This window comes from Drosophila subpulchrella, chromosome 2R (genome assembly GCF_014743375.2).
Source record: "Drosophila subpulchrella strain 33 F10 #4 breed RU33 chromosome 2R, RU_Dsub_v1.1 Primary Assembly, whole genome shotgun sequence".
NCBI lineage: Eukaryota > Metazoa > Arthropoda > Insecta > Diptera > Drosophilidae > Drosophila > Drosophila subpulchrella.
In genome coordinates this window covers 3125833-3153762 of record NC_050611.1, presented here as the reverse complement: position 1 = coordinate 3153762, position 27930 = coordinate 3125833, and the positions used below count along the sequence as shown (strand labels likewise).

Here is a 27930-nt window from a genome sequence, read left to right as displayed (position 1 = left end):
TTCCGGTTTTCGTTGTTCTGGCCAGGAGGCAAGGTCCGGGGAGTCGTCATTATATATTTGTTGTCACTTGAAAAATATTTGTGCTTTGCGCTTGATTTATGCTTTAGTCGTGGTGGGAAATGGGTGGAAAGTGGGATGGAAAATGGGGTGGAGTGTACGGGGATACGGTTGCAAATGGCAAACAATGTCGGAGCTGTGAGCGTGGAAATGGCGGATTGTCCGGGAGTCAAACTGAAAACTGTGAAAACTGGACTCTTGCGGTCGGGATATGCAAATGCTGGACGGGCAAAAAGTTAATAGAATCGGCTGCCAGGACCACAGGGCCCTCCAATGCAGGTGTAGCTATCCAGCCATCTAACTATATTCCCCATTGACTCCGGCTCAGATATAACCAGATGGGCGGTGGAGTGGGTTTTTAGCCGGGGAAAGTGGCGATAGTGGGATGGTAGGGATGCTTTTCCTGTCCCGTTGTCACTGGCAGTCGAATGTTTGCATAACGCAACAAAGGCCAAAACAAAAGCTGCCACAAAAAGGGTTCAACATAAATATTTTCACCCGGAACGAGCCAAAAATAAAAAAAAAGAGAAAATCGCATTGATGGCAAGCACGCACACACAAAAGGCAAAAAGGGAAAAGGTTTCTGCTTCGCTCAGAACCGAATTAACAATTCAATTTAAACGGGCTGGGGGAAACCGCTTGACATCTATTTTCCAGCGTGGAAATGGAGGCGGCAAGTGGGCGTACTTTGACACACAACCGAAGAACCAAAGAACTGAACTGGGACGGGTTCAAAGGTTGACGCACACACTTGGCAATGACAATCGTTTGTTTTGCTGTCAATTGTTGCTGTCATTCCCAGTGCTGTCGCTTCTGCTTTTGCTTTTCCTGTTGACTTTGGACACACAATTTAATAAAGGCTTAAAGTTTAAGTTGCAAGGGCAGCGAGACGAGAAAAGTAAAATGAAAGAAAGGGATATTCCTATATATGAATGGATAACCAGGGGGAGAGAGCACAAAACTTTTGCCATTTGCCAGGCCAAAAACTTTGCCGTCAATCGTTGTTTTTGCTGTTGTCGCAGGTGCTCCATCCCGCCCACCAGTCGCCCAGTTGGCTGCCACGCCCCCATTGCGTGCAGCGAAACTCTTTGACATTGTCATAGTCTGTCCCTTTCTGCGGCGGAGTTTCATGTCCTTGCCAAGCGTGTCCTGCCCCAAAGTCGCCCAGGATCTTTGGGGACGGGGAAAGCTTTATTAAATTTTCGCTAGCTTATAATTCAAACTGTAAGCAGACAGCACAAATAAGAGGGAAATACGGGGCGTGGCCGTAAAGGGGCGGGGAGTTCTAGGGGCTTCTCAGTCGGTTGGCCAGCAGTTACCTTTGTCCTGGTTAATGCTTATTCCTTGGCGCCTTTGCTATCTACACATAGAGATACCATGGGTATCAGCAATATAAAACTGCCTTAGTACTACTAAAATAATTCCTATTTTATAAAAAATTTAATTTACATTTAAGAAGGAAGACATAATAAGGGACGGGGCATCGATGTGTGTACAACGACTGCTTTTCCATGCTGTACGTGTGCCGGCAGAGGCTGAACAGGTTCCATTCCTCATTTCCGCTTAAAAATCGAAATCCCTAATTAAGTTACATATTGTTACATTTTTCTACAAGTCCTAACTACTCTTACAATTATTTTATTTTAAGTTATATTACATACAAATAAATAGAGCTTGTAGTGCTCGTTAAGGGAAAAAAATCTTAAATGAAATATATGAGTTATTTTCTGTGTGTATATATAGAAACAAACGCTAGGTGGCATGTTAGTGTGGTAAGCCATTTCGGAAACAGCCGATTTGCTGCATGCATGTTTTCATCTCTCTCGCACTCCCTTAAGCTGAGTAACGGGTATCTGATAGTCGAGAACATTGACATAGCGTTTTCACTTGTATTATTTTGTCTTTCCTATTAGTTGGCATTCGGCAAATGTTTACCTACCAATACAGTTCTAGACTATGAGTTTTATTTAAATGTAGCTTTTTTCTATTTTTCTCGCTGTGTTGAGTGCTCTTTTTGGTTTTGGCCGTCTGGCTTCCCCGTGGCGCCGACGTCACCATCATTTTGTTTGCGTATTTAGATTTTAATTTGCGATAGAAACTTCTTAATAGGATTTCACTGTCTCGCTGCTTTCACTTTTTGCCACGCATTTCCCTGGATTCGGCTTGGATTTTCGCCATTTCCCATTTCCCCACATGCTGACACACGGGTAGACATGGAAAATATTGTTTCGACATTCGCATTAGGTTGTCAGTTGGCGTGAAGCGAACTCCTTTCCGACTGCTAATGAAGCTCGAATTTGGCAACAAACATTTGTGTGCCTACATAAGTGGGCGAAGGAAAATGGGAAAACTGATGGGGAGTGGCCGAGAGAGGAGCGGGAGGGCTCTTAGTCGTCCATCCTTGCGGTGTTCTTAATTGTTTGACTTGACTTTCTCCCACTCCCCTGTCAGCTTTTCACCTTTATCCTTCTTTGTCCTCTTGTGGGCATCGCGGTTTTCTGCTGACGTCGCTGTTGCTGTTTATTCTCCCAGGTTATCCGTCTCACCCATCTTGCTTTTCTTCTTAGCTTTTCCACATTTTCCTCATCTGCTGGATGCGTGGGCAGCTGCTGAATTATGTAATAAGCGTAATTGGCTTTCCCTGACAGGAGCGCGGGTATGGGGGCCAGATCGTTTCTGTTTTAATTTATTGTGACTTTGATAAGCGGCAAATGCTCGTAAATGACATAAATTACCAGAGACAATGCCTCAAGATGAATCAGTAATTTCCAGCGCCACCACGTGAAAATCATAAATAAATAAATTAATGCTGTCTAGACGCAAGAGAAAGTGAGATAGGGAGAGGAGAAAGTGAATATATCGATTAGATTCATTAGGTAATTGCCTCGTTGGGTCAGAACGAATTCGTTGAGAGACCCTCGAAATAAGCGACCCGAAAGGAAATCAATGAAAAACCCAATCAACCGTTTTCACTTCAGTCCCTTTTTCCCCGACTTGGATCCATGTTGAACACAATTAAATTTCACTTAAGTGACAACGCCAAGGGGTGGGCTATATGGGCTATGTACGGGAAATGAGGCGGTGATATCGGGAGGAGTGGCCTGGGAAAGTGCGCAACTTGTGGCATACGGCACGTTAAGTATACGACATGTTGGCCGGGCCATAATACTGCGACAGATACTCGGGGCAAACACGATAAACGTTTTAAGTCATCGAATCAGGTTGTAGCTGGGGTAAAGGAAAAAAAGCATAAACTATTGCAATAAGTTCGCTTAGTGCAGCTGACAGCCAGACATGCCAGTTGGCGAGGATTTCCCTCCTCCATCCTCTTAACTCCCAGCTCATATTTATAATAAGGAGCTGGAGATGTGGGTTTTAGAGCAGGTCCTGCATCCTGACAAGAGACCAGCTGGCAGCTGCTTCCGTCACTCAAGTGTGCTGGATTCGGAGCACGAAAGTGGCTCACAGGTACGGCTCCATCTGCAGCGCACGATGATCATTATCCTGATGATGAGGATTCCCAACTGGCCCTCCACTCGAGCGGATTTTGCATTTCCGGCTGGAGTCTGTCAACCGAGAAAATACCTTACTTTTGTGAGTGTTTAATGTTCATAAAACAGATTTTATGTTTCCTGCACTGATTAATTAGGCTTTGCTTTTGTTTTACTAATGTGTCTTAATTTGCTAAATTTGGGAAGTCAGATACAAACGTTTCCTATAATTGTTGTGCGCTTTCTGCAACGTTTGATCACCGTGCATTAATAATACAAAATTTACTTGTAAATAATACATATTATGAACATAATAGCTCATACCCAAAATCACAACATTTGTAATATAATATCAACAAATATAACTCAGTAAAAGAGGTATTTATCCACAGAGAGAATTATTCAAGTACATTGTTCTTGAATTGAGAACATTCGTTCTTAAAAATGTTGGTATCAATGTTCTCAATATTAGAACGAAATGGTGAGAAAAGAGAAGTTAAATGAAGTTTATTTATCAGCTTTTTGATAAGTGTACACTCCTGACTGGATTAATAGTTTATTTGTTGAGATATACAATGTAAGTACCGCAAATTGATCTTGATTCGGGCAAAATAAAAATATTTTCAACTTTAAAAATGTCGTTCTATTTTTAAGAACATATTCAACCCAGATAAGAACGTCAGAATTTTCTGTGTGTAACTTTTAGTTAATCAGAAAATATGATATGTGGTTCTATGTAACTTCATAAAAAGCGTTATATAATATTCCATTTGGTATTCCAAATATTTTGTAGTAATTCGATCAGTGTAATAATTGATTGCAATGCATTTCGAATGCATTTTCCAAGGTTTTCTTATATAGAACATCAAATTTGTTGCTGTCTGTTTTACCCTGCACAAAGCAATTTGGCAACACTGTTGCATGTTGTGTGTTGCACTAAAGTGTAGTCTACTTTTTAGCCAGCCCTGATGACAGGGGCCGAATCGGGCTTTTGGCCATTACTAATAATGGGCGTGGGATGTGTGAGTGGCTCTCTTCCGCTTTCTCTGCGTCTTCCTCCTCCATTTCTCCGGCGGCGGTGAAAGTATGTCAAGATTTACGCGCATCGTTAAAGCAATGAACAACAACAACAGGGGCAGACCTAAAAAGGAGGCACGAAAGAAATGAAAGAAAGTTGTTTGCCGCGCATACGTACGTGTGGCATGTGTGTGGGATTGTGGGAGTGTGGGTGGGCGTGCCACACGCAAGCGGGCTTCTAACGGGAATCTCCCTGCTCTTCAGCACTAACGACACGTCAGTCAAAGTCAACACACACTTCAATTTCATCTGCTGCAGGGGATGAGCCAAAAATTTAACACTGTCACTTTTTTTGACAACACAGAGGCGGCCAAAAAAGAGAAAGAATATGTAGTAAATAAATGCGCTGTCATATGTGTAGGGCATTGCAACAGACTGCGAAAAGTGGGGAGCTTGTTTCATCCTACCCATCACCCTACCCACTTTTTTGCGCTCTTGCATATTTACTTTTCAACTTTTCAACTTTGTCACATGCCACAGACATTCTGATTTGCGACCTCTCTCCACCCGCCAAATGAATGTGTCGAACAGCAGCTAACCAAATGTTTTATTTACAGTGCCCTGCTGCGCTATAGTCCCCGTTTTTCTTCCTCTTCTCCCGCATCCTTTTTGTCTGAGCTGCAGGTCTTTGTATCCTTTCAAAAGGATATTGCAATTTGTGGCCAGTTTTATGGACTATGTTTTACGGGCTTCTCAAATAAGCTCACAGATAGAAGGTGATGTTACTCAATGGTTGTGGGAATACATTTTGCAAATATTTTGAAAATAGGTCAACCCATTTGTTTCCTTTAAAAAAGTATTTGTTTCAAGTGGTTAGATTACGAAATAAAACATTTACAAAACAATTTCTTAGAGTTCGGTTTTGTAAAGAAGTTACATATTTAAAAAATAATTTATTTATTATGGGATTGAAAAAATATTAAGCTTCTGTTTATGATGTTTGCTAACCTACTCAGCGATCGAAGTGGTTTACCATATACACAACGCTAGAACTGGTTGGGAATTATAGCGCAATAAAGCGCAATAAACGTCTAAGAGCTTACCATAGACTCAACAAAATGTTTAGTACATAAATATATTTATCTGAAAGGGTATTCCAAGGCCTGGTCCCACAATGCAACCATCGTTTCTTGTTTTCATTTAGTATTTGCGCATTTCCGCATTGCTGACATGTCTGACATGCCAAGCGGACTAGCACAAACAGAACTAAGGAGTGCAACTGCCACGCCCAACTGGAGCTCTGCCCTGGGGTAATTAAAAGTGCTTGCAGCAGCTCCGACTTCCTCCTTTCGCCAGCTCAACTCCTTCGGGCAGTTAAACTGTTCCGCCAGAATAAACACGCTTTTGTTTTTTGGGCTCCATGAGCTTAATATATTTCACTTTACGCTACCCATTTTCATCTAGACCATATCAAATAATAATGCCCCTAGACTTCAGAGGCCATTACGTATACGCAGTGTTGGGGACTAAGCTAATTTTCTAGATGCTGGCATCCAGCTGAGCGTTGGCCGGTCCCCAAGTGTCTGACGGCTTGCATGCGGCACGTACTCTCTAAAAGGGGAGTATTTTTAGCGAAAATTGTGGGGAAAGTCGGTGGAATGGGGGCAACTCACCTGCCAGAAGCTGCCGCCCTGGCGACGTTTTTTATAGATGGCATAGAGGGCCCAGCCGGGCAGCTGAATCAGGCCCAGAGTGGCCAAAAAACAACCAAAAACTGTGTGCGGAAAAAGAGCAAGGATATTATCCTTGTAAAATCAAATACAAGGACTAGTATCTTTGGGCTTACCGTGGGCCATGGTGGGATAGCCCACACCCTTGTACTCCAGAGCGGACATGTCGAGCAGCATGTAGATGAGCACGGCGGTCATCAAACCAGGAGTGATAAATCTCCAGCACAGGCGCCAGTACCAACCGGTCTCAATGCCCATCATGAACTTGATGTCCGCACAAAAGCGATTAACTCCTTAAAGTTTATAAAGAGAATGTAGGAATTACTTATCGTTCCCCAGCTAAAAGTTCGAAACTTAAGCTTAGATACATATGTATCTATAAACCAACCATAAATCCAGGCCACAGCCACCAACTCGCCAATGGCCAGGATCAAGGCGGTGAAGGACACGCCATAGAAATCCACTAGGTTCAGGATAAACTGACCGCCCGGGGTCATGTAAACAATGCTCACAGAGAAGCCCAGAACGGCCAGTCCGCTGGCCAGCTTCCAAATGGGCGGCGACCGCGAACCGAATTGGTCCCGGATGACGCGCAGGATGCAGGATCCCATGCCCACGGTGCTGCCAATGCCTAGGACGAAGAGCATGAGGAAGAAAAGGACCGCAAACATCTTTAGGTAGTTGTGCTTTAGGGCGCCCAGGGCGCTGGACCTTTGCGATACCTTACCTGTGGCACATACTCGAACTTGGCAATGGCCTCCGGGTACGAGATGAAGGCTAATCCGGCGCCGCCCTTCACCACGCTGCCAATATCCGAGTTTCCGGTCTCGCGGGCCAGATTCCCCAGGATCCCAAAGGTTATGCAGCCAGCAATTATGGAGGAGCAGGAATCCATGGTGGTGATTATCACAATGTCACTGGGGAGAGTTTTTTGTTGTGGTTTTTTTTAGAGTACTAAGTATTTTACCATGGCATTTAATGGCTTTAATAAATCTCTTTCAGCTGCTTTAGATTGCTTAAAGGCCTCAAGACACTGACCTAGTTTAAAAATTGGGCCTACAGCTTAATAGCATTCAGTGAATTTATCAAATCATGTTTTGGCTGACAACTTGTTTAAAATAAATCCAGTTAGTTAGTTTAAAATCAAGCATGTTTCATAAGATTTTTGTTACTTTACAAGTACTATGGACTGCAAGCTTTGCAAATTCTGGTTCCGAGAGATTAAGTCCAAGGATTTACTACCAGTTAACTTACTTGTAGACATTCCGATTGAAGTTGTTGTAGCTGGCATAGGTGATTAGTGTGCCAAAACAGATTGCCAGCGAAAAGAAGACCTGTGTTACGGCGGCATACCAGACGAGTGGGTTCAGCAGCTCCCGCCACTGGGGCTTGAAGAAGTATATAATGCCATCAAGGGCTCCTGGCAGGGTAACGGCTCTCAACAGCAGGATGAGGAGCACCACATAGGGGAATACCCCCAGGAAATAGGCCGCCTTGCCGCTGCTTTTGATGCCGCGAATGAGGACTCCACCGATGATCAGCCAGGCCACTGCCAAACAGGCAACCAACTGCCAGATAGGCAGACCCAGTCCATTGTCTATATTGGGCACCTCGTGAAGGATCTCACGTCTAAAAGGGGAGAGGAAAAGGATTAAATATAATTAAAAAAAGCCTATAATTAATATGCACGCCATTTTATTTAATTTAAATTAACTGTGTTAAGTGGAACACTATCTGTGTATGTCACTATGTAAAACAATCTAGAGCTATAATTAAAGATCTGTAACATAAGCCCTAGAAGAAAGCAATACTCTCACTCGTAATCTTTAAGTGCAGGCCATTTTAAAACATATTCTCTTATGATTTTCCCGACATTTCTTCAAGCTTTGTTTTGGATAACTTTTTAACTAAGGCAGAAAGATGCTGTTTCCGTAGAGGAATTATCATATTAGAAAAATAAGTTGATTTTTAATTCGGATTTTATCTGATGAGTACTGTTTTCCTTCATAAGGATTCACCACTTTACAATGGGAGTATACAATATACATATACTTTATATTATATCTTTACAAATACCTTTTACAGTATTAATTAGTGTGTCAATTATGATATGGGTTGGCCTTGAAAGTTTCTGCTGATTAGTTTTACTTATTTTTGTCCGCCACCATTTTAATGAATGACATCTATAAAAGTTTTCGCATTGAGAGATACTCACTCAAAGTACAGCTGAGCGGGTGACATTTTTCCGCTGCTATTCTGGGCACTTCCGTCGTAGCAATCGCTGCCCCAGCTTTCCCAGCAGCGACTCCACGGCAACTCGGAGCCGAAGGAGGCCAGCAGGAACCTCAGAGTCAAGGCCATAATGCTGGAGTAGTACGTAATGGAGGCGGCTGTGGCCAGGACCTGGCCCACCGCCACGCCCTTGAGCAGGGGAGCCATATCGAAGGCCTTAACCACGCCACGACCCGTGAACTGGCCCAGGGAAATCTCCAGATAGTAGACGGGCCGTCCAATTACCAAAAGGGCAATCAGATACGGAATCACAAAGGTACCGCCGCCATTCTGAAAGGCAATGTACGGAAAACGCCAGATATTCCCCAGTCCCACGGACAGGGAAATGCAGGAGAACAGGAACTCAAGCCCATTGCCCCACTGCTCCGCCGGCTTTTCCGACTTGGTGGAAATCTCTAGCTTTGCCATTCCGAGAACTGAGCACTTTGAGGTGGCGCGCCTAACTAACCGCAATCGAGATACTCGGACGCCTTGAGACTTGGAAACCCAGACTGGCAGACTGCCGGACTGCCAGCTTCTCAGATTCTCGGATTCAATGTCAGGCCCACGCCGCAAATTCTGTGCGGTTGATTATCTAGTTTGGGGCAGTCTGGGGCTGTAATCTCGTCAGAAATAGCTCGGGACGCATCGTGAAATCAGTCTTAATTGGCACTAACAAAAGGTGCTAAGTGGGATGCAGATGCCAAAGACGGAATCCGAATCAGAATCAGAAACAGAGGCATTTTGTGTACGGATCCATTAGAGAGATCGTGTTTATTGACCGTCCTGACCGATGAATAAATTTGTAAAGGGGTTAGGCGGAGGCAATGACACCTGGCTTATGTTAGTTTGAATGAAAACAGGCTACGTAACCTGAGCCAAACTGCGAGATTGGAACAACCTGCGACAAATTGTGAAATGCGGAACCCAGTTGGGTTAATCTAGAAAGATTGCAGCTCGCTTGGATTATATTTAATTAAATAAAAGCACGGATTTATGTCCATTTCAAAGATCAAGTTTTCAATCATAAACTTTATCTTCGTCTCCCTAAAAGTTATTTCACAAGTTAAACATATTTCGGGAAGCCATCAAAAAGAATCTATGAAATTTCTTAAAAAGCACTATATTATACCACTGGTATCTTTCCTGCTCTCATCTGTCTGACAGCTCTGGAAAGTTTTTAATAATTTTCAAGAGTTTTCTAATTAACATCCCTGGCAGGCTGCAACTTAAGTTGGCAAAAGAAGGAAGAGGGCCAAGAAAATGAGGGGGAACGCTTGGCTGAGGGGAAGGGGCGTGCAGATAGTTGGTTAAATGCCACTGAGCCGGTTGAGTGTGCCATTACGGTGACAATTTTAAATGGGTTTTTAACAACTTTCGCAGATTTATGGCAATTAAAAGCCTTTGATAATGCTGATTGCCTCCGGCTGCTCGACTGCGTGGGCATTGCAATCCCCGGTAATTGACTCTAATGCACATGGATGCCCTTTTAACATTACTCATTCGCTTTCGATGGCTTTCAGCAAATGAAGGTATTCTTAATGCAGCTTATAGTATTAACATGAGGTGAATATATGAGAATTATTAAATTTTTAAATTAGGGTATAACGAGTGCAAGTCGAGAATAAAGAAAATCGCACACTCTTCGGAAAAGGATGGCTGTGCATGGAATGAAAGTGCAGATCAATATCTTATTGATACAAAAAACGTGAATTCTTCAGAAGAGGATAACTTTCCGTAATAATACGATTGAAACGTTCAGGGAAATTGAACTTTGCGATTCTTAATCAGGTGTTACTTTACTGCTTATATAAATCACAAAATAGTTAGTTAAGAACTGATTTATGTTTTTAAGGTCAACACTTTAATAATAGTTCTCTTCTGAAAAGTAAAAAAAAGTCAAAAATAACATTTTCTCATAGACATAAATGTAAGCTTATACTAAATAAGAATTGTCAATAGTAAGTACTAGTACTAGTATGTACAGTAGATAATACTACCAATAAATTAATCAAAACATATATTGTAAAACCATCTGTTGTATTTGAAACTTTTTTTTGACTAGTGCTTTATATTTAAGATAAATAATAAATAAATAATATGTTCACAGCTTTTCTTTTTTACCTTTGTTAGTAGCCATCAATAATCCAAAGGAACAACTTTTAAATGATTTCAGCTGCTGCTGCCTTAAATCATGCGATAAATCCTAAGCGATAGTTTTTGAAATGGATAGTTGAATTCCCTCGTTTTGGAGTGTTTCCTTATTTAGTTGATTGTTATACGACTGGCTGCACTTGCTTTTATAGTTTTCATACCGCAAATTATCGCACATAAATAGCCATTAGCTGGGCGGAAGGCGAGGGGGTGTGTAATTTCTGGTTTTCTCTCCTGGTGTTGGGTTAATTAAAGTGCAGTGCATTAGCTTGTTGTGGAGAGTGCAGCGGAGAATGTTGGAAAAGCGGGCCAAGAGGGTGAGCTAACTAACTTTAATTGCAGCTGTAAAATGTTGTTACTTGCGCACGCAGATTTCGAACGAGCAGCAACAATGGCAGCGAAATGAGGCAAATAAAATTGGGGGAAAAACTTTGTCGATGGCACAACCAGAGACGCACGAGTGTGTGTATGTTACGGGAATGTGAGCATGTGTGTGTGTAAGGATCGATAGAAGGAGGGAAACCCGTAGCTCGTTTGCAGGCCCATTAACAAGCAAAAAATGAGCGCTGCAATTAGTTTTCCCTTTCTTGTCCTGCTGCCAACTCAGCCCACTCGGTTTCCGTTGCCATTCTCTTGTTTCGGGCTTTCGCCTAACAAGTTTACTTTTAAAATTGATTTCAACAGACTTTGTAACAACTTCCGTTTCCGCTTCACCTGCCTACGTATTGGTAATTCACCCACCCACATGTGTGCTTTGCCCTGTTTAAGTTTCGCCCTTTTTTTTGCCATCCAATCAACTTTTTGCCCAGCCCGTCAAATGCCACGTTTTTTGCCACTTCTCTCTCGTTTCTCTCCACTATTTTTAACTACAATTTCATTGAGTTCACATTTAATTTGAAATTAATTTTTAATCAACTTCAATTGAATTAAAATGCGTTGACTGCGACAGCTCGCCAAAATGAAGCTGGTACCTTGAAATGCACCTCCTGCCCCTGCAATCCACTAAAATGGATGCCCTGCGGTGGTAGAGCTGTAAATAAATTAGCCCCATTTATTATTGAATCGAAAATGCGTTAATATTAATTATAAATTACATTTCGCCCATTCCGTTTTCGTTGCAGGTGCGTCGCCCAAGCGGAAATTAACTTTCGGTGAGTAGAGAAACTACCGAAATAAGTTCCCAGGCAATGTGTTATGTTGGCTTATGAATGGAGTACGTGTTACTGGGCAAATGGGTGGCCTTTCTCCAACTCGTAGGCAGCCCCTTTTATAAGCCCTGTTACAGAGAAAAACGATGGAGAAATGTTTAAGATTAATTTATGTTTTAAGAAACATTTAGGAATAACGGATTACTTATGATTACACCTTTTTTAAGAGGTGAACATAAACTAATTCTGATTTGCCAAAAATTAATTTGATGTACAATATTAAGAATGAATCCATCTTTATTTTATATACTAACACATCCTTCATAAAGATTAATTTTTAAATTTTTTAATTAAAAGTATTGAACTTTATAAACTTTCTTCAAGAAACTGCGACTTCAACCCAAAATGTTGGTATTTCGTATAATAAGTAAACCTCTCTTTAGGTATACTGTAACGAAATGGTAAAAATTCTCTTCTTTAAATTTATTTATTCTAAATTTAAAGCTGATTTACACTTTATGGTTGTCCTATTTTAACATATTTTTACATAAAAAACTACTTTTAAAATGGCAAATTGGTTGTATTCTTGCAATTGGGTGTAAAATTCTAAAATACAAAAAGTTTTATGATAACAGTTAGTACTAAAGATGACCCTAACAATTATTCAAATTTTTTGTTATATACCATTAAAAGAGTAGATGGTTAAAGTAAAATGAAAAAGATACTTTTCAAATTCAGAGAAGGGTTTATATCCAGATAAGAGACCCCTCAAACCCTTTGTTGCTCCTTAAATTCCTTGTTATCAGTCCCAGCTTTTCCCCCAGTGTCTAACTAACTTGAATTTAAAGGTTTTACGGCCAGCAATCAGTTCAGCTGCTGCGCGGCTCCCCTTGTTATTTGTTTCGCTTAGCGCGTGCCTCAATTATGACCAAGGTAACATCCACTCGAATGCATCGCGAGTGCCACCGGAGGAGCAACAGTAACATCAATGGCAACTTAGTTGCCCCGGCCAAATGTCAAGGGAGGTGGAGAGGGGAAGCAGGAGGAGGGGGAGGGGCAGACCAGGTGGAAACTCCGGCCAAGTGTTTAACCCAGTTCGCAGTTTGGCGCACAGCTCCTGATCCAGCTTTAGTGGCCGCCTTTGTTGCCATTGTTGTCGATTGCCGCTGCTCTCGGTCTGTTTCGTTGTTTGCCGCTTGTTTGCTGCTCTTGCACTTGCGGCACGTAATTGTTGCAGTGCTTGTTGTTATTTCGCCGTGGCTGCTGCAAAAGTTATTAAAATGGAAAATGGAAAAGGCAAAAGCGAATCGATTATGCCGGATGCAGCAGCAGCAGCAGCAGCAGCAGCAGCAGCACGGCGAGCTCTCACAATTGCTCCAACTTTGCTATACAAAACTTTTATTTCGGCACCAAAAGAAAATCGGGGGAAAAAATAAGGGAAGTAGAGGAGAAACTTTAAATTGACATCGAATGGCAAAACCGAAAGCTGCTGTGGCAATACCTAACAAAAGTGAAAAGTTGTCGAAAGTTTTCCTTGCCGAAAAATGATAAGCCAGCCGGTTTTGATACCCCGAATGCCCCATTTCCCCTTCAGAAGTCACGCACGCTTTTCGATTAAGCGCAGGGAGCAAAAGACTAAAGTCCGAGGAAAACAGACTACGGGGCGTATGAGTAACAAGTTATTTTCTTTTTTTTACCCGATACTCTTAGAGTAAAAAGGTATATTAGATTCCCCGGAAAGTAAGTAACATGTAGAAGGAAGAAAGTATTCTTGATCAGGATCCCTAGCCGAGTCGATCTAGCCATGTCCGTCCGTCTGTCTGTCCGTCCGTATGATTGTTGAGGCTTGCAGATTCTTTAGATTCTTGCGCCCATAATAGCCCATAACGTTAATCCCTGTCTAGCGCACATATTTCTTAATATGTAAAAGTGTAAATGTGACTATGTTTTGATTACTAACATCGGACCATCCATTAAAAAGTTATAAGAAAATAGAAGTATCAACACTAGGTGGCGCTGTGGCGTGGGGTGCAGTCTTGGGAACAGTAGCTTTGCTGTTTGCATATGTCTATCTCCTTCGCACTCCACTCAGCTGATTAATGGGTATCTGATAGTCGAGGTCATCGACTTTAGCGTTCTCTCTTGTTTTTTTGTATGCTTGGCCAGCAATGTCTATGGCTTTGCGGGTAATGCGAGTTTAACAACTGAATTGTTGACTGACATTTAAATTTGCCAACACAATTTGCATTTCTTTCGCCCAACTCGCCGCCTTTCTTTGGCCTGTCACTCGTCTTTGGGCTTTGTGTATGTGGAATTTATGCAAATAATAAGCATTTCCTTTTTGGTGTCTCCATTACTTGCTTGCCACGTCTAATTTCGACTAACTTTTCGGGGGTACCACCCCATGTTCGTGTTTGAGTTGGCAAACAAATTTCAATTGCAAGTTGGGGGAATTTCTTTTCCTTTCTTTGACTTTGATGTAATTTAATGTGGCATTTGGCTTGCACTTTGGCTCTGCTATTTGGCCACATGTTCCCGTATCCTGCAGTCGGTGCAATTAAATATGAAAAGTAATTTTTATTGTTGGCCAAGTGGAGAGTGGCACAGCTCAGGACTGGAAATCCATTCGTTTTGGACTTATCTGCAGCTCGCTGTTGACAGCCAAGGAAAATGCCATGGAAAAAGCACGAGAAAAAGCCATTTGCATGCCAAGAAATAATTTTATAGCTCTCTCTTTGCTGAAAATTGGTGCATTCAGGGAAAATGTCTTTGGCAGCTGCTGGAACGTACTTAAATTCAACTTGACATCCACCGGATTTGGCGTATTCCGCCCTCAACAAGTGTCGCTTTAGTGAATCTCGCCCGGCTTTTTGGCCAAGGCATTTCTGCAACGTAATTGGGAGTGAAAATCTCTTGGCTTGCCCACCCGGCGTATGCGCAATCTCATTGTCAATCGGCTGGGACGTGGCACACTGACAAAAATGGTGGCTCATCCTGCCCTAATAATAATTATTTGCCAGCCTGGCGCTTTGCCAACTGTATTGTGAGCCAAGAGGGGGCTAATGCCTCTTGTGGCTCTGACAGCCGACAACTGGCACTTGAGGCGCCCCGTTAACGTCGCTTACCATATTTGCGCTTTAAACGCTTTATTTATTTGCCAAAAGGCGGAAATTCGCCTCGGCTGTCAGCTGCGCCACTCAACTTTGATGTTGTCAACTGTAAGTAGCACGCCCAAAGTGTTAGCCAGCTGGTAAGGACCCAGAGACAATCTCCTTGTCATAAGCCAAATGGGTTATGGATGTGTGAAGAGTGTGGAGAGTTATTGTGGCAGATTCCGCCGGTCTTAGTTGGGGCCGCAGTGCCTCACTAAGTGGCTTTTTATCAAATGTCCTTAGTGTCCTTGCACGTACATTTGTTTGGCCTTTGAGCCATCGGAAGCGCCGGGGGCGTGGTCAGTGGTGGTGGCACTTAGGCATTGGAGGGCCTAAAATAACAATGATTAAATGTAATTTTAGGAAGTCCAACACCCTCTTTTTGGCCCCCATCCCTCGGGTGTCCAGCTCTCAAGTTTAATTACAATTGGGTTTGTTTTTCCCCGAGTTTCGGGGTGTGGGGCAGGAAAGCATTGGAGTTGGCGGATGCGTAGGAGTTGGCCAATTTCTGGGCCCCTGTGTGCCATCCCGAAGCGTGAAAAGTGCCGCTAGAACTTCACCAACATGTTCGGCAACAGCACCGAAAATGAAGTTGTTCTGGGAGTTTGTCCGCTCGGCGCGCCGCTCGCCATGTTTGCCCTCTGTCTCAACTTGTCACGAACAAAAGCGCGGTCAGGACCTTTACCCGAAAAAGTGAGCACTGAGAGAAAAATGTGTGTAGGGGGTTGCTTTAATTCAAATAACTCAGTTTATATGGTATCGAGACACGTCCCTTTAATTCCACTTACAAACTCAAAACATTAACATAGGGATTTCATGGACTCGTGTTCTTATGTAAGATGGAACTAAGTTATTGGGATCTTATCGGGAGTAAGGTGCCCATTTACTGAGCTACAACAAATTGTACTCCAAATGCGGTTCCTCGTAGTACAGTATTGCAAATAAGGCAAATATAGAAGAATAAATAATTGTATTTTTTCAACATTTACGTATTTGTCTACTGCGAATAATATCACTGATCATGTACTTCTTTTCAAACTTCACTTCTTTGGGCTTTTCAATAATTGTCTGATTTGAAACAAGTATTTGAATGATATTTAATCTTAACAATTTAATGGCCACTTAATTTTTGCTTTTGTAGGCGTGGTCTATTTATGCTTATTCTTTACACTATAGATCAGTGGTCGGCAGCGGCCTATCTAGTGAGCATAGGGAAGTGTTCTGCCCATCCTCTGCTCGCTCACGTATAACGTAGATGTTCGTATGACTTCGGCATGAGTCTTCGGGTCTTTTTTTTCTCAGCTTCGACGTGTTTTTTTGCTTCTGCGGCAGAGAATTTCAGTGCAAAACAGAGAAACGTCAGGCGTCAGAGCGCTGCGCGCCAACTTCGTGTTTTTTAAACTTACACTAATGCAAGGGAAACTGTAATGGTATGTGTGTGCCAACCACTGCTATAGATCTTAGTTCCTGAAATCCCAGTTTTCATAGCAGATAGACGGAAGTGGCTACCAGATCTGACCAATTAGTGTTTGGGGGTTCAATCCCCCATATACGCCAACATACGCCACCCCCCTTTTCAAACGCTCATTGGTGTAAATATACTTAGTATTAATATTAGTTTACTTTCATAATTTTTTATAATTTATTCATTTATTCCTTAATATGGGTCCCAAAAACGCACCGGTATAAACGAATGGGTTTAAGGGTCCAGAACAAGTCTTAATTTCAATTCTGTTACCGGTTCCGGATCGCGACATTGAATCGGCTTATATCTGTAACGGTTCCGGTTACCGTTCTTTTTTTATACCCTGGACCTATTAAATACTTTTCAACGAATACAATACACTTTTCAACTTTACAAGGAGCGGGTGTAATTATGAAAACTCATATGATTAAATCGTGATTAAATTTTTTATCCCCGTGCAGATGTGAGTTGGTTTGTGAGTGTTGTTCGGCTGGCCTCTGATGTTGCTGCCGTGCATTGTCAACAGCAGCAGCAACACCACTTGATTCAATGCACAAACAGGGGTCGTCCTTCCCAGGACCTCCTCCCCTCGCCTGTCTCTTTCCATCAGGCGTAATTACACGCCATGTCTGTTCCATTCAGGCATCACCCACCCACCCACCTACCCACCTCCCCCTCGGACCACCCACTCCTGTTTGATGTGCGTGTTTTATTTCGAGTGCCATTTGTTTTAATTAAAATTATTTAAAGCGTTTTCAGCTTGAAGAGCTTCGACATGGCGACAAGCCCGGGAATTTAAGTTTTGCACTCTCCACATTTTTGGTTTAAGCGGGGCGTATCGTATGGCATGCCACAAGTTACAGCATCGGGTTTTGAGAAATGGTTGCTTTGAGTGTAATACGAGATAGGGTTATACAATTTATCCAATTAGTTCGTGACCCAAGGGAACATGCTTTAATTGCCATGCCACAGTATGAATGTCAGTGGCTGAACAGTGTTGTTATAGAAATGAATTTGAGTTTTTTCCAGAATACCATAAGCTGGGGAAATTAAAAAGCTCTTGATTGCAGGGAAATTCCAGCAACTTTTGGGTAAAAAAGGTAGATTTAAAACGATATTGCATTTTGGGAATATAATCCGATTTTAATGCGCACAAAAGCTAAAAGGAAATATTTTCAACAGGCTGTAAAACGGTGTTGATTTAAATAAAAAATGTAGAAAATCAAATAGAATGAAATTAAATACTACCAACTTTTGCTCTTTTAAACATATTCCTTAATAACTAAGTTCTTAAAAACCTTGCTCCTGACAAACAGCTTGTAAAACTGTGTTGAAACTCAAATAGAATGAAATCAATTACAGCCAACTATTGCTCTTTAAAATATATTTTGTAATAACTAAGTCCTTCATTATCTAGCTCATGATAAAGTAAAGAATTTTTTTATATATTTGAAATATTGCTTTATTACATTAAAAAATGTATCTAAAATGTTTCAAATCACGTTAGCTTAAGTAATAATTTGAAATATTTTTAAAAAATCATGAAAAAGTGCACGCTTTTGGGGTAAAACCCTATTAACCCCTATGTAAACATAACGTTAGTAACTAGAGCTTGTGTCATTTTAACCAGGTACTATATGGTCCTATATTTTCGTATGCAAAGCATATTGTGTGCTCTTTATCCGATTTCATGCGCAAATAGAAGACAACATAATATTTATGGCCATTGTTTGTTTGCGACTCTTTTTGCAAGCTGCCCTGCAGCTGAACTTTATTGTCCACCTAAATTTCGTTTTGCTGATTTGTTTGCCAACGAATCGCTTTTTGTTTGTGTTTTTTTTGTATTTTGTGAGGTAAACACATGCACACCTACACACCCACACAACCACACACCCACAATCTATGCCCCACCAACACTGGGGCAATATCAAACGCAGCTATAAGAGACACTTAACGACGGTTCCTCGGCCATTTTGTTTGTGTTACTGCCATTTTTTGTTGTGTTTGTGCGTTTGTTTGTATGCATAAATGAGAAAAACCAACGTGGCAACCATAAAACACAAACACAAACACATACACCGCAAGAAAAATAGTCATAGAAAATCAATTATTGTTACTTTAATTATACTCTATTAAATTAATAAGATCCGAGATATTAAATTTAAACTGATTGGCTTGAAAATACTACCACATATCCAAATTGTACTCTCTTTAATATAGAAATAAAACTGCAAGGAATGAACTTTATATTACACTAGTTTACAGCCAAAAAAGTGCAGCCTTAAATCTACTTTTTTAGACTAATATGTTCATCCTGTACACTTTTGTATCACTCAAAAATGTTTTAGCGAATCGTTCTTGAGATATGTGCGAAAAGATTTTTTTTAGGTTGCCTTAGTAAAGATCTAATATCACAGAATCAAATTATACAATCGTTCGGCAGTTGTTACAATCTGAAAGTAGATAGATTTACCTTTTCGAGGACATATCACTTGTTGTAATCGGACTCCAATTAACTGAGTTATTAACCAAAATTTAAATTTTCTAGCCTTTTCTTAAACATATTAGTCTAGAAAAAATGGTTTTAAAGCTGAACTCGAAAAAAAATTCTGTTGTACGGTAATGTTGTTCATTCTTAAATCTATACTTTAATGTCAGTACTACCTCTGGTATACTACCTCTGGTATACAACCGGCATTAAATTTTTCAATTCAGATTTCTTTTGAGTGTAGAGACATTCTCATGTTTGCACAATAAAATTTCAACAATATACGCGACAGGGTCTTTGTACTTGAGTAAATTGGATCTGTGCAGCGGGCCGTGCGGGGGGGATGTTAAAATTAAATAAATATTTGCCTTTAAGCCCGCCGCTGCGGCTTACGAACCGAAACAAGACACCCACACAGCGGTATTTAAAGCAGCCAACCACAACAACAGAAACACAAAACGAAAACCGGGTCGAAACAAAAGTCTCGAGTCTCAGAAATCTTTGCGAAAGTATTTCCACTTGGTAAAATAAGAGGCGGCGGAAGGGGGGTCTTTCACCAGCCAGCACCAAAGGGTTCATTCAAGAGCTATAGAGGTCTGAATCTGGTGTTTTAACGACGACAGCTGTCCATTTACAATGGGTGTATAAAATCCCACCAGAACTTTAGCCATTATTTAATTGCCAAGTTTATTTTATACCAATAAAAAATATTTTTGTGGTCATAATTAAGCCAGATATCGGGAGCGTGCAGGAAAGCCTTCTAAATTAATGGCCAGGATTATATGACTTTTGCAAGAGGAATGAATATTTAATGGCTGCAATATTGCCACTCCTTAGATCAATTAATAATTTAATTATGATGACTTTCTATTAAGCCTCTCAGCATATGAGCTTTATTTCTATTAATACTTATTTGACTTTAAATATTGTATTTAGTGCTCCAATAATTTCTAAAAATTATAAATATTCAACGAATAAACTAAATATTTCTCACAAAAAAGATTTTGTTAAAATTTGTACATATATTTTTAAATTTCTTCATGCTGTTTTTATAATTGCTTGTTTGTTTTGTGGCTGTGAATATTGCAATTCGTTTTAGAAACACATTTTTTTCACCACTTTAATTGCATAATTTATCAACGAAATGTGGGAAATTGCGGAAGACAAGAGTTTTGCATTTAACGAGTAATGTTTATTGTTCATTAACAATTGAATATGTCGATAACAACATATGTGTGGAAAGAATAAATCCATTTTTAGGGCACACAGTCCACCTATAAAAGCGTGGAACAAAGCAAATATTGCCTTATTTTCAAAAATGAGAATTTACGTAATACTGTTGGTGATATCGCTGTCCGCCCTTTCCGAGGGCGCTGGGCGTGGCCCCAGTCACAGTGTTACTTGGGGAGTGAGGAGCTACAAGGACTCTCACTTGAGAAGGGAGATCATTACGGAAAAGTCCAGGTTTCTGCGCGTAGTCACAAAGGATTATGTTTTCAATCAGAAGGTTGGTTATCCCGCTCAAAAGTTATTTTCATCTATCAGATTCGACTCTATTTTAAAGAAACTTAAACGCACCATCACTCAAATCGTGATTACGGATCAAGTAAGGGATGGAAATGGAGGCTATGCATACCTAACAGCCGGTGGACCACAGAGCACTTATGCTAAAATCCATCTGAAGAGTCAACGCAACCAGGGCTTCAGCTTCATCATCGACATTTACGGCATTTAACCCGGAACAGCCTGCTTTTAATTATATTCCAGTTCGTATTTCACTCCCTACAGATAGTTTGTTTATTTAATGGCCAGCACATATTTACATGCTGAATATATATCCGCAAGCATGCTCATATTTGCGTATTTATATGGGCATACAATTGACACGGGCCAAATGAACTGCAGCTAATTTGCAGTTGGCGGGCGATAAATATAGTGTTGCTGATTGATCTGCGGTTGGAACAATTTTATTTTGATTACTGGAGAGAGCGGGGTTGTGAACTCAATGCGGGCAATCAATGTACAAAGGGTTAAACCTGCACATGTTTAATAGATGAGAATAAACCAATGCGGAAGATTTAATCAATTTATAACCGTCATCATGAAAATCCATTGTTTAACAATGGCAGATTACAGGTTAAAACGGGTGGATTTATCACTTCAAAAAAATCCAGGAATTAACCGTGCAGTTTAATGACTCGATAACTCTTTTAAAGAAACACCTATAGTCATCAACAGTTTTTCGCTGTTAACCAAAATGGCCAAGTCGCAACTTCGAAGGTTATACGGCAAGTAAGCGATGAGTTTTCGGGGGGCAATTCCCACCACTCGTAATTACCCAGCCATTTCGACTAACGAGGCAAGTGCAATTTTCGGTCGGGCAAATGGGGAAAATATAACCCGCAAAAGCCTGTGAAACCCTTGGTAGGCATTCGGGCAGGCCCTTTGCCATTTAGCAAATGTCAGGCACTTAGCCTCGCAACACCCCCTGAAAACCACCAGAAGGCCCTAAAAACCGCCGCCCAACCACCCATCTTCGATGCGATGCCATCACCCAGTGTGAAAGTCAAACAAATCCAATCAATGTTACGCAGACACATATACTCGAACTCGTGTATCTATGGACGGATGTACGTATGCCTGCATATATGCAAATTAGCCGGGGTTATAAAATGTAATGTATTGGCTGTATCTGTATCCCTCGGCTACGGGAAATCAACCATCGATGCGTGTATATGGGGGTTTGAGGGATACGGTCGTGTGTGTGGGGATACCATCAATCGCAACGAATTAAAATTTTATTATGCCATATTCCCCAAACGAGCAGAGAAGGTCGGCGCCGGTATCTTTTATGGTTTTCGAATGTAAATGGTTTTGTCTCCCAAGTCGCCCGTTGGCAAATGTGGGCTAACAGGTCCCCTGCACTTGGCCCGAAGGTGCAACGAGTTGCAGTTGTGGCATTTCTGATTGACGGGCATTTTGCATACAGGAATCCCCGTTTAGACGGAGGGGATCTCACGCAGCCCAGCACCCTTTGGTGACCTCAAACGCCAGTCAATGCCAGAAGACCGCCCGGCCATCCAAGAACCACCCACAGGTGAGCCAGGTTGGCCAGGTGGGCCAGGCGAGCTGCCATGCCAGACCAAACCAAACTAAACCGAGAGCCATACATTATGCAGGTTGTTTGTTATCGTTCGATAAAGTGTAAATTATGGGAAAGTTTCCAGGCAGCCGGGTCAGGTCCCTTCGGAACACCACTATATGTAGCATACATATACCCATGCTTGGGCCCACCTGCCTTTTGCCATATAATTTGCGATATCTTTAATGTGTGTCTTTTGTGCGTAGTGTGCTCAGTGGTCTTGAAGTTTGCATTGTTAATCGAACAACTGGCATTTGCATACTCGCATTTGAGTAATTTATGCTGAGCTCCGGAATGCTTTTTAATTGCCCGCCCAGATGTGCCATGTTCGATATTCGATATTCGGGGGGCTGTCACAGGCCAAAGCCATGGGAAATCGGGTGGAAACATCTCAAGGACTGTCAATCGCAACTAGAGGGTCTTATGCAGATTTCCGTTTGACTTTGCCCTGCCTTTGCACACAAAGCAAAGTGTTGACCTCAGTTTCGCTGCTGTCGTAGCCATTTCCCTTACTTTCCCGAACTTTCCCCTCCTTGCCCGTCTTTTTCCTCTGGCAGGCAACAAAAGACGCTTCGTCGCCTCGTCTCGTTCATTTCACAGCCAATTTTGTGCATTTTTTTCGACCTTTTCCCAGCTGCATCCTTGGCTTTTTTCAACACTCATGTCCCTGCTGCCGCTTTGGCCTTTTGTCCTGCGTGGAGCGAAAGTGTGAAAGCAGCAGGCGAACGGATTTCTGGTCTCGTTTCACCAGGGACTTTTGTTTTTCAATTGCCATTTGCCATATTTGCGGCAATTGTTTTCGTTTTCTCCAGCAGTAAATACAATTGCAGCGAGTGAATGTTGTATGGTGCTGTGCACTGAGCAATGTGCACTGAGGAAAAAGACTCACCAGCTCGATAAATAACTATTAAAGTTTAAAACATTGGTGGCTAGTATATTGCTTCACTGTATCTTATAGGTTACAAAAACAGTTCTGTCCTTAGATAATATTAAAATAAGTTATAACAGATCGGTTATTTTAAAAATAAATAGATATATGTATTTTAAGAAACACTTTTATGGATTTGATATTGTTTTTTTTAGGGGCAGGACAAAGGATATTTATCTACCACTAAAAATAGTTTAGTTATTTCCAAAGATAAGATTTCATTATTTTTAAGGGGTAGGTAGGACTCCACCTCACATGGAAGTTTTTTATCGCATTGGAATAGTTGTTATCTGATTACTTGGGATCACGTTGCTTTATGATTTCAAGAATGTATTTTTTCCTCAGCACTTCGTACTGCTCCCTGTACTTACAGCGAATTTCCGGCTTAGGTTTGACTGGAGCAACAGACTTCAGCTACGGCTGTGGCGCCTCCGGTTTGTCCTATCAGCTGCAAGGAGCAGCATAAATGGGATAGGATAGAAGCTTGTTATGTGCAGTCGCTCGATGGGAAACACACACGCACCTGTTAGTTTCCTTTTCCTTTGGCTGCCCTCGCCTCCATTTCTTATGCTTATCAAGCGAAGCTTTTCCAGCGTGCTAACAAACGAGCAAAAACAGCAGGAAAAGCAGGAAAAGCAAAGTGCAGAGGGCGATGGGGGGGCGGGGCATCAGTTGATTGCCGGAGTTGTTTTTCCGGCATGCAGTTTTCACTCTGACGATGCTTGAATGGCACGGCTTTGCTATCCCCTTCTCATCTTTGTCTCCGCATAATTTGATCACTTGAACCATCATGCATTGGTGAAACTTTAAGGAAAAACATCTTCCTCAAATCATTTAAGAGTTGGTTGCCAATTTTAAATTAATCCAAATACTTCTAGGCTTATAGACTGTAATACTAATCGCCGCAGATTTATTGTGTTTCTTCGTTAGCTGCTTTCCACCCAATGCCATAAGATATGAACTGTCTGTAAACTTACAAAACTTACCGATCCATATGGACAAAGCTTTAAGCTACGACTCGGGGTTCTCGTAATCAGTCGTAATGCTCATGTCTCAGAATTTCTCTTCAGAAACCATTATTTGTATTCTCTTTGGCTTTATTTCGATTTACTTTCCTTTCTAAAAGAATACAGAAAGCTTTTGAAAATGTTCCATTTGCTGTTAGGCAAATAAAAAACCTTGAAAAATAAATCGAGTATATGATTAACAGCAGAATATTTAATGTGCTGTTTCTTATTTTGTTTGTGCAATAGTCTCCTCCATTGTAGAATATTATGACACTTAAGAGCAGTTTTTTGTACACAATCATTCAGTAATTTTCCTTTCACTTTAGTACCATGCGTAATGTTTGACGTCGGATTTTTGTAAACTAATTTCGATAACATCTGTTCTTCCACGATCCTTGACTGCTAAAAAGTTTTTTTCAAAACCTTAAGGGGGTTAAGGTTATATATTGTTTTTCCCAAAGAATTTCTAAAAATTTCTTTTAATCCGACGTCTATAACTATGTTTTTTAATTTACAGGCAAGTCTTACATTTATTATAATGAACCCGATAAAATATTCCGATGACTTGCCTTTCTGCCGCAGAATTATTTGAATCAAAGAAATTAAAATGTTTTGATTAAAGAATAACGCCGTTGTGAAGTAACATAGAAAAAGAACCAATTTTTTTTTAGTTTTTCTCCAACTGAAATTAAGTTTCGACACAAAATGTTTGTCATATGTGGAATCTTAAAGAAAAATGTCTTAAACGACCCGAAACTGATTAATTCTGTAAAAATAAAATAGTCCAGTTTTATTTAGAGCTCTTAGTATATATTATTCAGTTTGGACTCAATTGATAATACTACAGACAAACTCGTAGGATAATCGGTCTAATTACCCCCATAATAAAAAGTGTAAATTTAGGTCATTACCGTTTTATTAGGCAAGTGATAGAGAGGCGAGTGCTGAGTTATATACATCGACTAATTGAATGCGCATATACATATATTCAGGGTACAAGGGACAGGTTAAATTCTAGATTAGGCCTACGATTGCTTTGCCCTGGATGGTCGCATATAGGCCTGGATATAGAACTTTCCAAACAGATAAATGAAGACTCCGCCTTGCAGCATGTTCAGATAGAGCAGTCCGTGGGGAACCCCACAATTGGGTGAGAAAAATCGCACGTAGACGGCGTAGCTGAGGAGCAGGAAGAACTGGCAGATCTGTGTCAGCGTTATGTACTTCTTCCACCAAACATTGGATCTCAATGCGGGATACTCTGAGGACAAGAAGTAGTAGAAGTACATGACCGTGTGCACCAGGGAGTTTAGTAATCCCACGACGTTTAAATGTCCCCCGGTTCCATAATATCTGGTCAGAGCGTAACTTCCAAAGGACATGAACACGTGGTGATATATATGCAGGAAGGTGACCTGCTTAAAGCTCTTTCGAAGTACAAAAAAAACGGTATCCATTAGATCGAGCACCTTGTTCAAAAGGTAAGCGGCATGCAACACCCGTTCTATCTGTTTTCGTTCATGTCCCTGGGGAAAGCTCTCAATGCAGTGTAGGTTGCAAATGCCCACGATGAACAAGTAGTAGAATACCTTGAGGGGAGAAATACGCCTTTATCAACTCACGAACCAATCTCGTCAATCTCAAGACTCACCGTTCCAAAGTAGATGCCATTGTAGAGCACCTGAAATATGTTGTAGACCTTCAAGACTGTTTTCAGATCATAGGGTTTCCGGTTTTTCATGAAGATCTTGCCCAATTTCAGGACAAACAGCAGATAAGCCGCCAAAATCACAATAATAGGCCATGGTGAGCCAGCCAGTAGAATGGGATTTGGGTCTGGAAAGGTTTCGGTTGATAATGTTTATATCTTGTATCAGTAATTCGCCGAACCCACCTGCCTGGGGAATGTGCAAAAGTCGGAGCATTCTTGATCGGTGATTGTTGTTTGGGGGACCACTAGTGACTGTTTCAGTTGGCTTAAGGCATTCCAGGTTGTTTTATCGGAATTAACCAAATCAAATCAAATAATGTATTATTCAAATACTTGAACTGCGATGTCTGTCCCACATTTCGAAATGAGAGACAAAGAATAAAACGCTCGATTAAATTTAACTCAACTGAGAACGACTCAATTTCGAAAAGAGAACTTTAATTCATTTAAAACTCATGGTTTTTTGCTCTTGGCTTTGAGATATGTTTGATAGTAAAAGTTTCCGAACATGACCATCATGGAGGTCGAAACTCCAATCTGTAGGAATTGAAGGGTCCTGGGAAAGGTACAAGCAGGATTCAGCCACATTGTCAGGACAGCTTGGGCGAAGAGGATCACGAATTGAAGGATCTGCAACTTGGTAATGTATTGCTTCCACCACAATTTGTTTTTCACTTGAGGATACCAAGCAGCCACAAAGTAGTAGGCATACATGACCAATTGCACGAATGAGTTCAGATAACCCATCGTGTTATACTGTCCTCCGGGTCCATAGATATAGTAAGTCATGGGCACCCCAAAAGCCATTAATGCATGATGATAAACGTGCAGTACAGTGATCTGCTTGAAGCTCTTTCTCAGCACGAAGAATACGGTGTCCATCAGGTCAGCCACCTTGTTGAGAAAGTAGAAATAGGTAAACAGCCGATCGGCATATTTATCCGGATGATCCGACGGAAGTACATCCATGCAGCGGAAGTTATACGGTTTTCTCACAAAAAGGTATTCGGTGCCCTGTAAGTATCTGGAGTTTTAAACATGACTAAACTGTTCATTGATAAAGCTTACCATTATAAAAATGCCAGAGTTCATTAAGACCTGACAGAGATTATAGATTAGCATGGCTGTTCGTACATTATAGGGTTTTCGGGACTTCATAAAGTCAGGACCCACTTTGAAAATTAGCAACAAGTAGAAAAATATAATGAAAGTCGCTGGTAGAGGTGATCCAAGCAAGGGCAGATGCACGGGATCTGTAGATAAGTCGTAGAGTTCAGTAAAATGAGTGGGAGTTCCAGGTGCAACTATATAGCTCACCCGCCGGCAGTCCCCGTAACATATCCAGTAGTGTTGAGTTCATGGTGACTCCGAGTCTGCATCCGAGGATTCTTCTCGCCTCCTTACAAAGGCATGCACCTGTAACGCTGTATTCCAAATGGAAGCACTGGCTGCCCCGAAAAGAGGGTCTCCACTTGCCGAGTGGTCACACGCCGATGACACCTGATTAGGTATGCTCTCGCATACACTATGCTACTTCTGCAGTCCAACTCCCTGGCCAAGAGGCACACAGATTTGACTTTCTAATTCTGGAATTGTAAATCTCCCGTTTGCGCTGCACGGGTCCAGACGGGGTGAGAAAGAAAGGTTTCCAGACATATAAACTACTTTGAGCGAGGTACAAATAAGAGTTTATAAGAGCAAGTTACAAGTGTATGCGAAAAAAAAAATGTGAAAAGGCCTCAATAGGCAGCTCGATTTCTGATTTGAATGAGCTGTCATTTTTTCTTCTGTTCTTGATTCAGGTCATATTTCTCAATGTCAGGTTAACTTTTCTCCGTTCGGAGATGTTTCTCTATATCATGATAGGGTTAATCTAATTGAAAACTCTTAGCTAGCGGCTGTGTTTCAGTTAAATTTATCGGTCGATTAAAAGGAAACTGACAATAAAAAGTTCGCCTACACTTTTATTTAGGTTAGTTAGATCCGATTTCCGAATGATAATAGACTCTGTATAGATTATTCGTTCGTAAAATTAGCATTACATTGAGAAAATGAATTTGTCTTTCCGAATAATTTAACTTTATGCTTACTTTAACTGACAGAATACAAACAATAGATTTAATCGGCCTTCGTGGTGTTAATACTGGTTAAAAGTGTAAGTACGGATTG

General features: G+C 41.2%; 5 protein-coding genes and 1 long non-coding RNA gene across 9 annotated transcripts in view; 2 read left to right on the top strand and 4 right to left on the bottom strand.

Moving 5' to 3' along the window:
* LOC119549088 (heparan sulfate glucosamine 3-O-sulfotransferase 5) overlaps positions 1-27930 on the top strand; it is a 46398-nt gene that overhangs the window by 5730 nt on the left and 12738 nt on the right. For both annotated transcript variants that reach the window (XM_037856819.1, XM_037856818.1), the window contains exon 3: positions 11842-11871. The gene's annotated coding sequence lies outside the window, so the exon portion shown is untranslated. The remainder of the gene's footprint in view (positions 1-11841; positions 11872-27930) is intronic.
* On the bottom strand, positions 5980-9060 carry LOC119549089 (sodium-dependent nutrient amino acid transporter 1). 2 transcript variants are annotated; one of them, XM_037856820.1, is made up of 7 exons: positions 8511-9052; positions 7550-7924; positions 7023-7212; positions 6684-6966; positions 6412-6588; positions 6239-6339; positions 5980-6176 (listed from the first exon to the last, which is right to left on the bottom strand). In XM_037856820.1, the coding sequence occupies exons 1-7, from the start codon at positions 8993-8995 to the stop codon at positions 6105-6107; spliced, it is 1683 nt and encodes a 560-aa protein (XP_037712748.1). In that variant the 5' UTR covers positions 8996-9052; the 3' UTR covers positions 5980-6104. The 2 variants fall into 2 exon arrangements, 1 of the variants encoding a protein (XP_037712748.1); XR_005219380.1 differs by lacking the exons at positions 5980-6176; positions 6239-6339 and having other exon boundaries at positions 6451-6588; positions 6684-6926; positions 8511-9060.
* Positions 11660-23974, bottom strand: LOC119549094. The gene is made up of 3 exons (XR_005219381.1): positions 23567-23974; positions 23415-23491; positions 11660-11996 (listed from the first exon to the last, which is right to left on the bottom strand). It is a non-coding gene; the product is annotated as an uncharacterized LOC119549094 (long non-coding RNA).
* LOC119549093 (probable salivary secreted peptide) lies at positions 20292-20708 on the top strand. The gene is made up of 2 exons (XM_037856824.1): positions 20292-20480; positions 20538-20708. The coding sequence occupies exons 1-2, from the start codon at positions 20292-20294 to the stop codon at positions 20706-20708; spliced, it is 360 nt and encodes a 119-aa protein (XP_037712752.1).
* LOC119549091 (elongation of very long chain fatty acids protein F) lies at positions 24949-26059 on the bottom strand. The gene is made up of 3 exons (XM_037856823.1): positions 25945-26059; positions 25702-25886; positions 24949-25639 (listed from the first exon to the last, which is right to left on the bottom strand). Exons 1-3 carry the CDS (start codon positions 25973-25975, stop codon positions 25076-25078), a joined length of 780 nt encoding a protein of 259 aa, XP_037712751.1. The 5' UTR covers positions 25976-26059; the 3' UTR covers positions 24949-25075.
* Positions 26200-27538, bottom strand: LOC119549090 (elongation of very long chain fatty acids protein F). Of its 2 annotated transcripts, XM_037856821.1 has the most exons (3): positions 27079-27538; positions 26830-27014; positions 26200-26775 (listed from the first exon to the last, which is right to left on the bottom strand). In XM_037856821.1, the coding sequence occupies exons 1-3, from the start codon at positions 27119-27121 to the stop codon at positions 26215-26217; spliced, it is 789 nt and encodes a 262-aa protein (XP_037712749.1). In that variant the 5' UTR covers positions 27122-27538; the 3' UTR covers positions 26200-26214. The 2 variants fall into 2 exon arrangements, with proteins under 2 accessions (XP_037712749.1, XP_037712750.1); XM_037856822.1 differs by lacking the exon at positions 27079-27538 and having other exon boundaries at positions 26200-26785; positions 26830-26944.

Coding starts and splice junctions, on each gene's coding strand:
- LOC119549089 (XM_037856820.1), bottom strand. CDS start 8,995: ATGGCAAAGCTAGAGATTTCCACCAAGTCGGAAAAGCCGGCGGAGCAG. Junction 7,213..7,549: donor TTCAATCGGAATGTCTACAA/GTAAGTTAACTG, acceptor AACTCTCCCCAG/TGACATTGTGATAATCACCA. Junction 6,340..6,411: donor CTATCCCACCATGGCCCACG/GTAAGCCCAAAG, acceptor TTCCGCACACAG/TTTTTGGTTGTTTTTTGGCC.
- LOC119549093 (XM_037856824.1), top strand. CDS start 20,292: ATGAGAATTTACGTAATACTGTTGGTGATATCGCTGTCCGCCCTTTCC. Junction 20,481..20,537: donor ATTATGTTTTCAATCAGAAG/GTTGGTTATCCC, acceptor TCTATTTTAAAG/AAACTTAAACGCACCATCAC.
- LOC119549091 (XM_037856823.1), bottom strand. CDS start 25,975: ATGCTCCGACTTTTGCACATTCCCCAGGCAG. Junction 25,887..25,944: donor TTTGCACATTCCCCAGGCAG/GTGGGTTCGGCG, acceptor AAACCTTTCCAG/ACCCAAATCCCATTCTACTG. Junction 25,640..25,701: donor ATGGCATCTACTTTGGAACG/GTGAGTCTTGAG, acceptor TCTCCCCTCAAG/GTATTCTACTACTTGTTCAT.
- LOC119549090 (XM_037856821.1), bottom strand. CDS start 27,121: ATGAACTCAACACTACTGGATATGTTACGGGGACTGCCGGCGG. Junction 27,015..27,078: donor GTTACGGGGACTGCCGGCGG/GTGAGCTATATA, acceptor ACTTATCTACAG/ATCCCGTGCATCTGCCCTTG. Junction 26,776..26,829: donor ACTCTGGCATTTTTATAATG/GTAAGCTTTATC, acceptor AGATACTTACAG/GGCACCGAATACCTTTTTGT.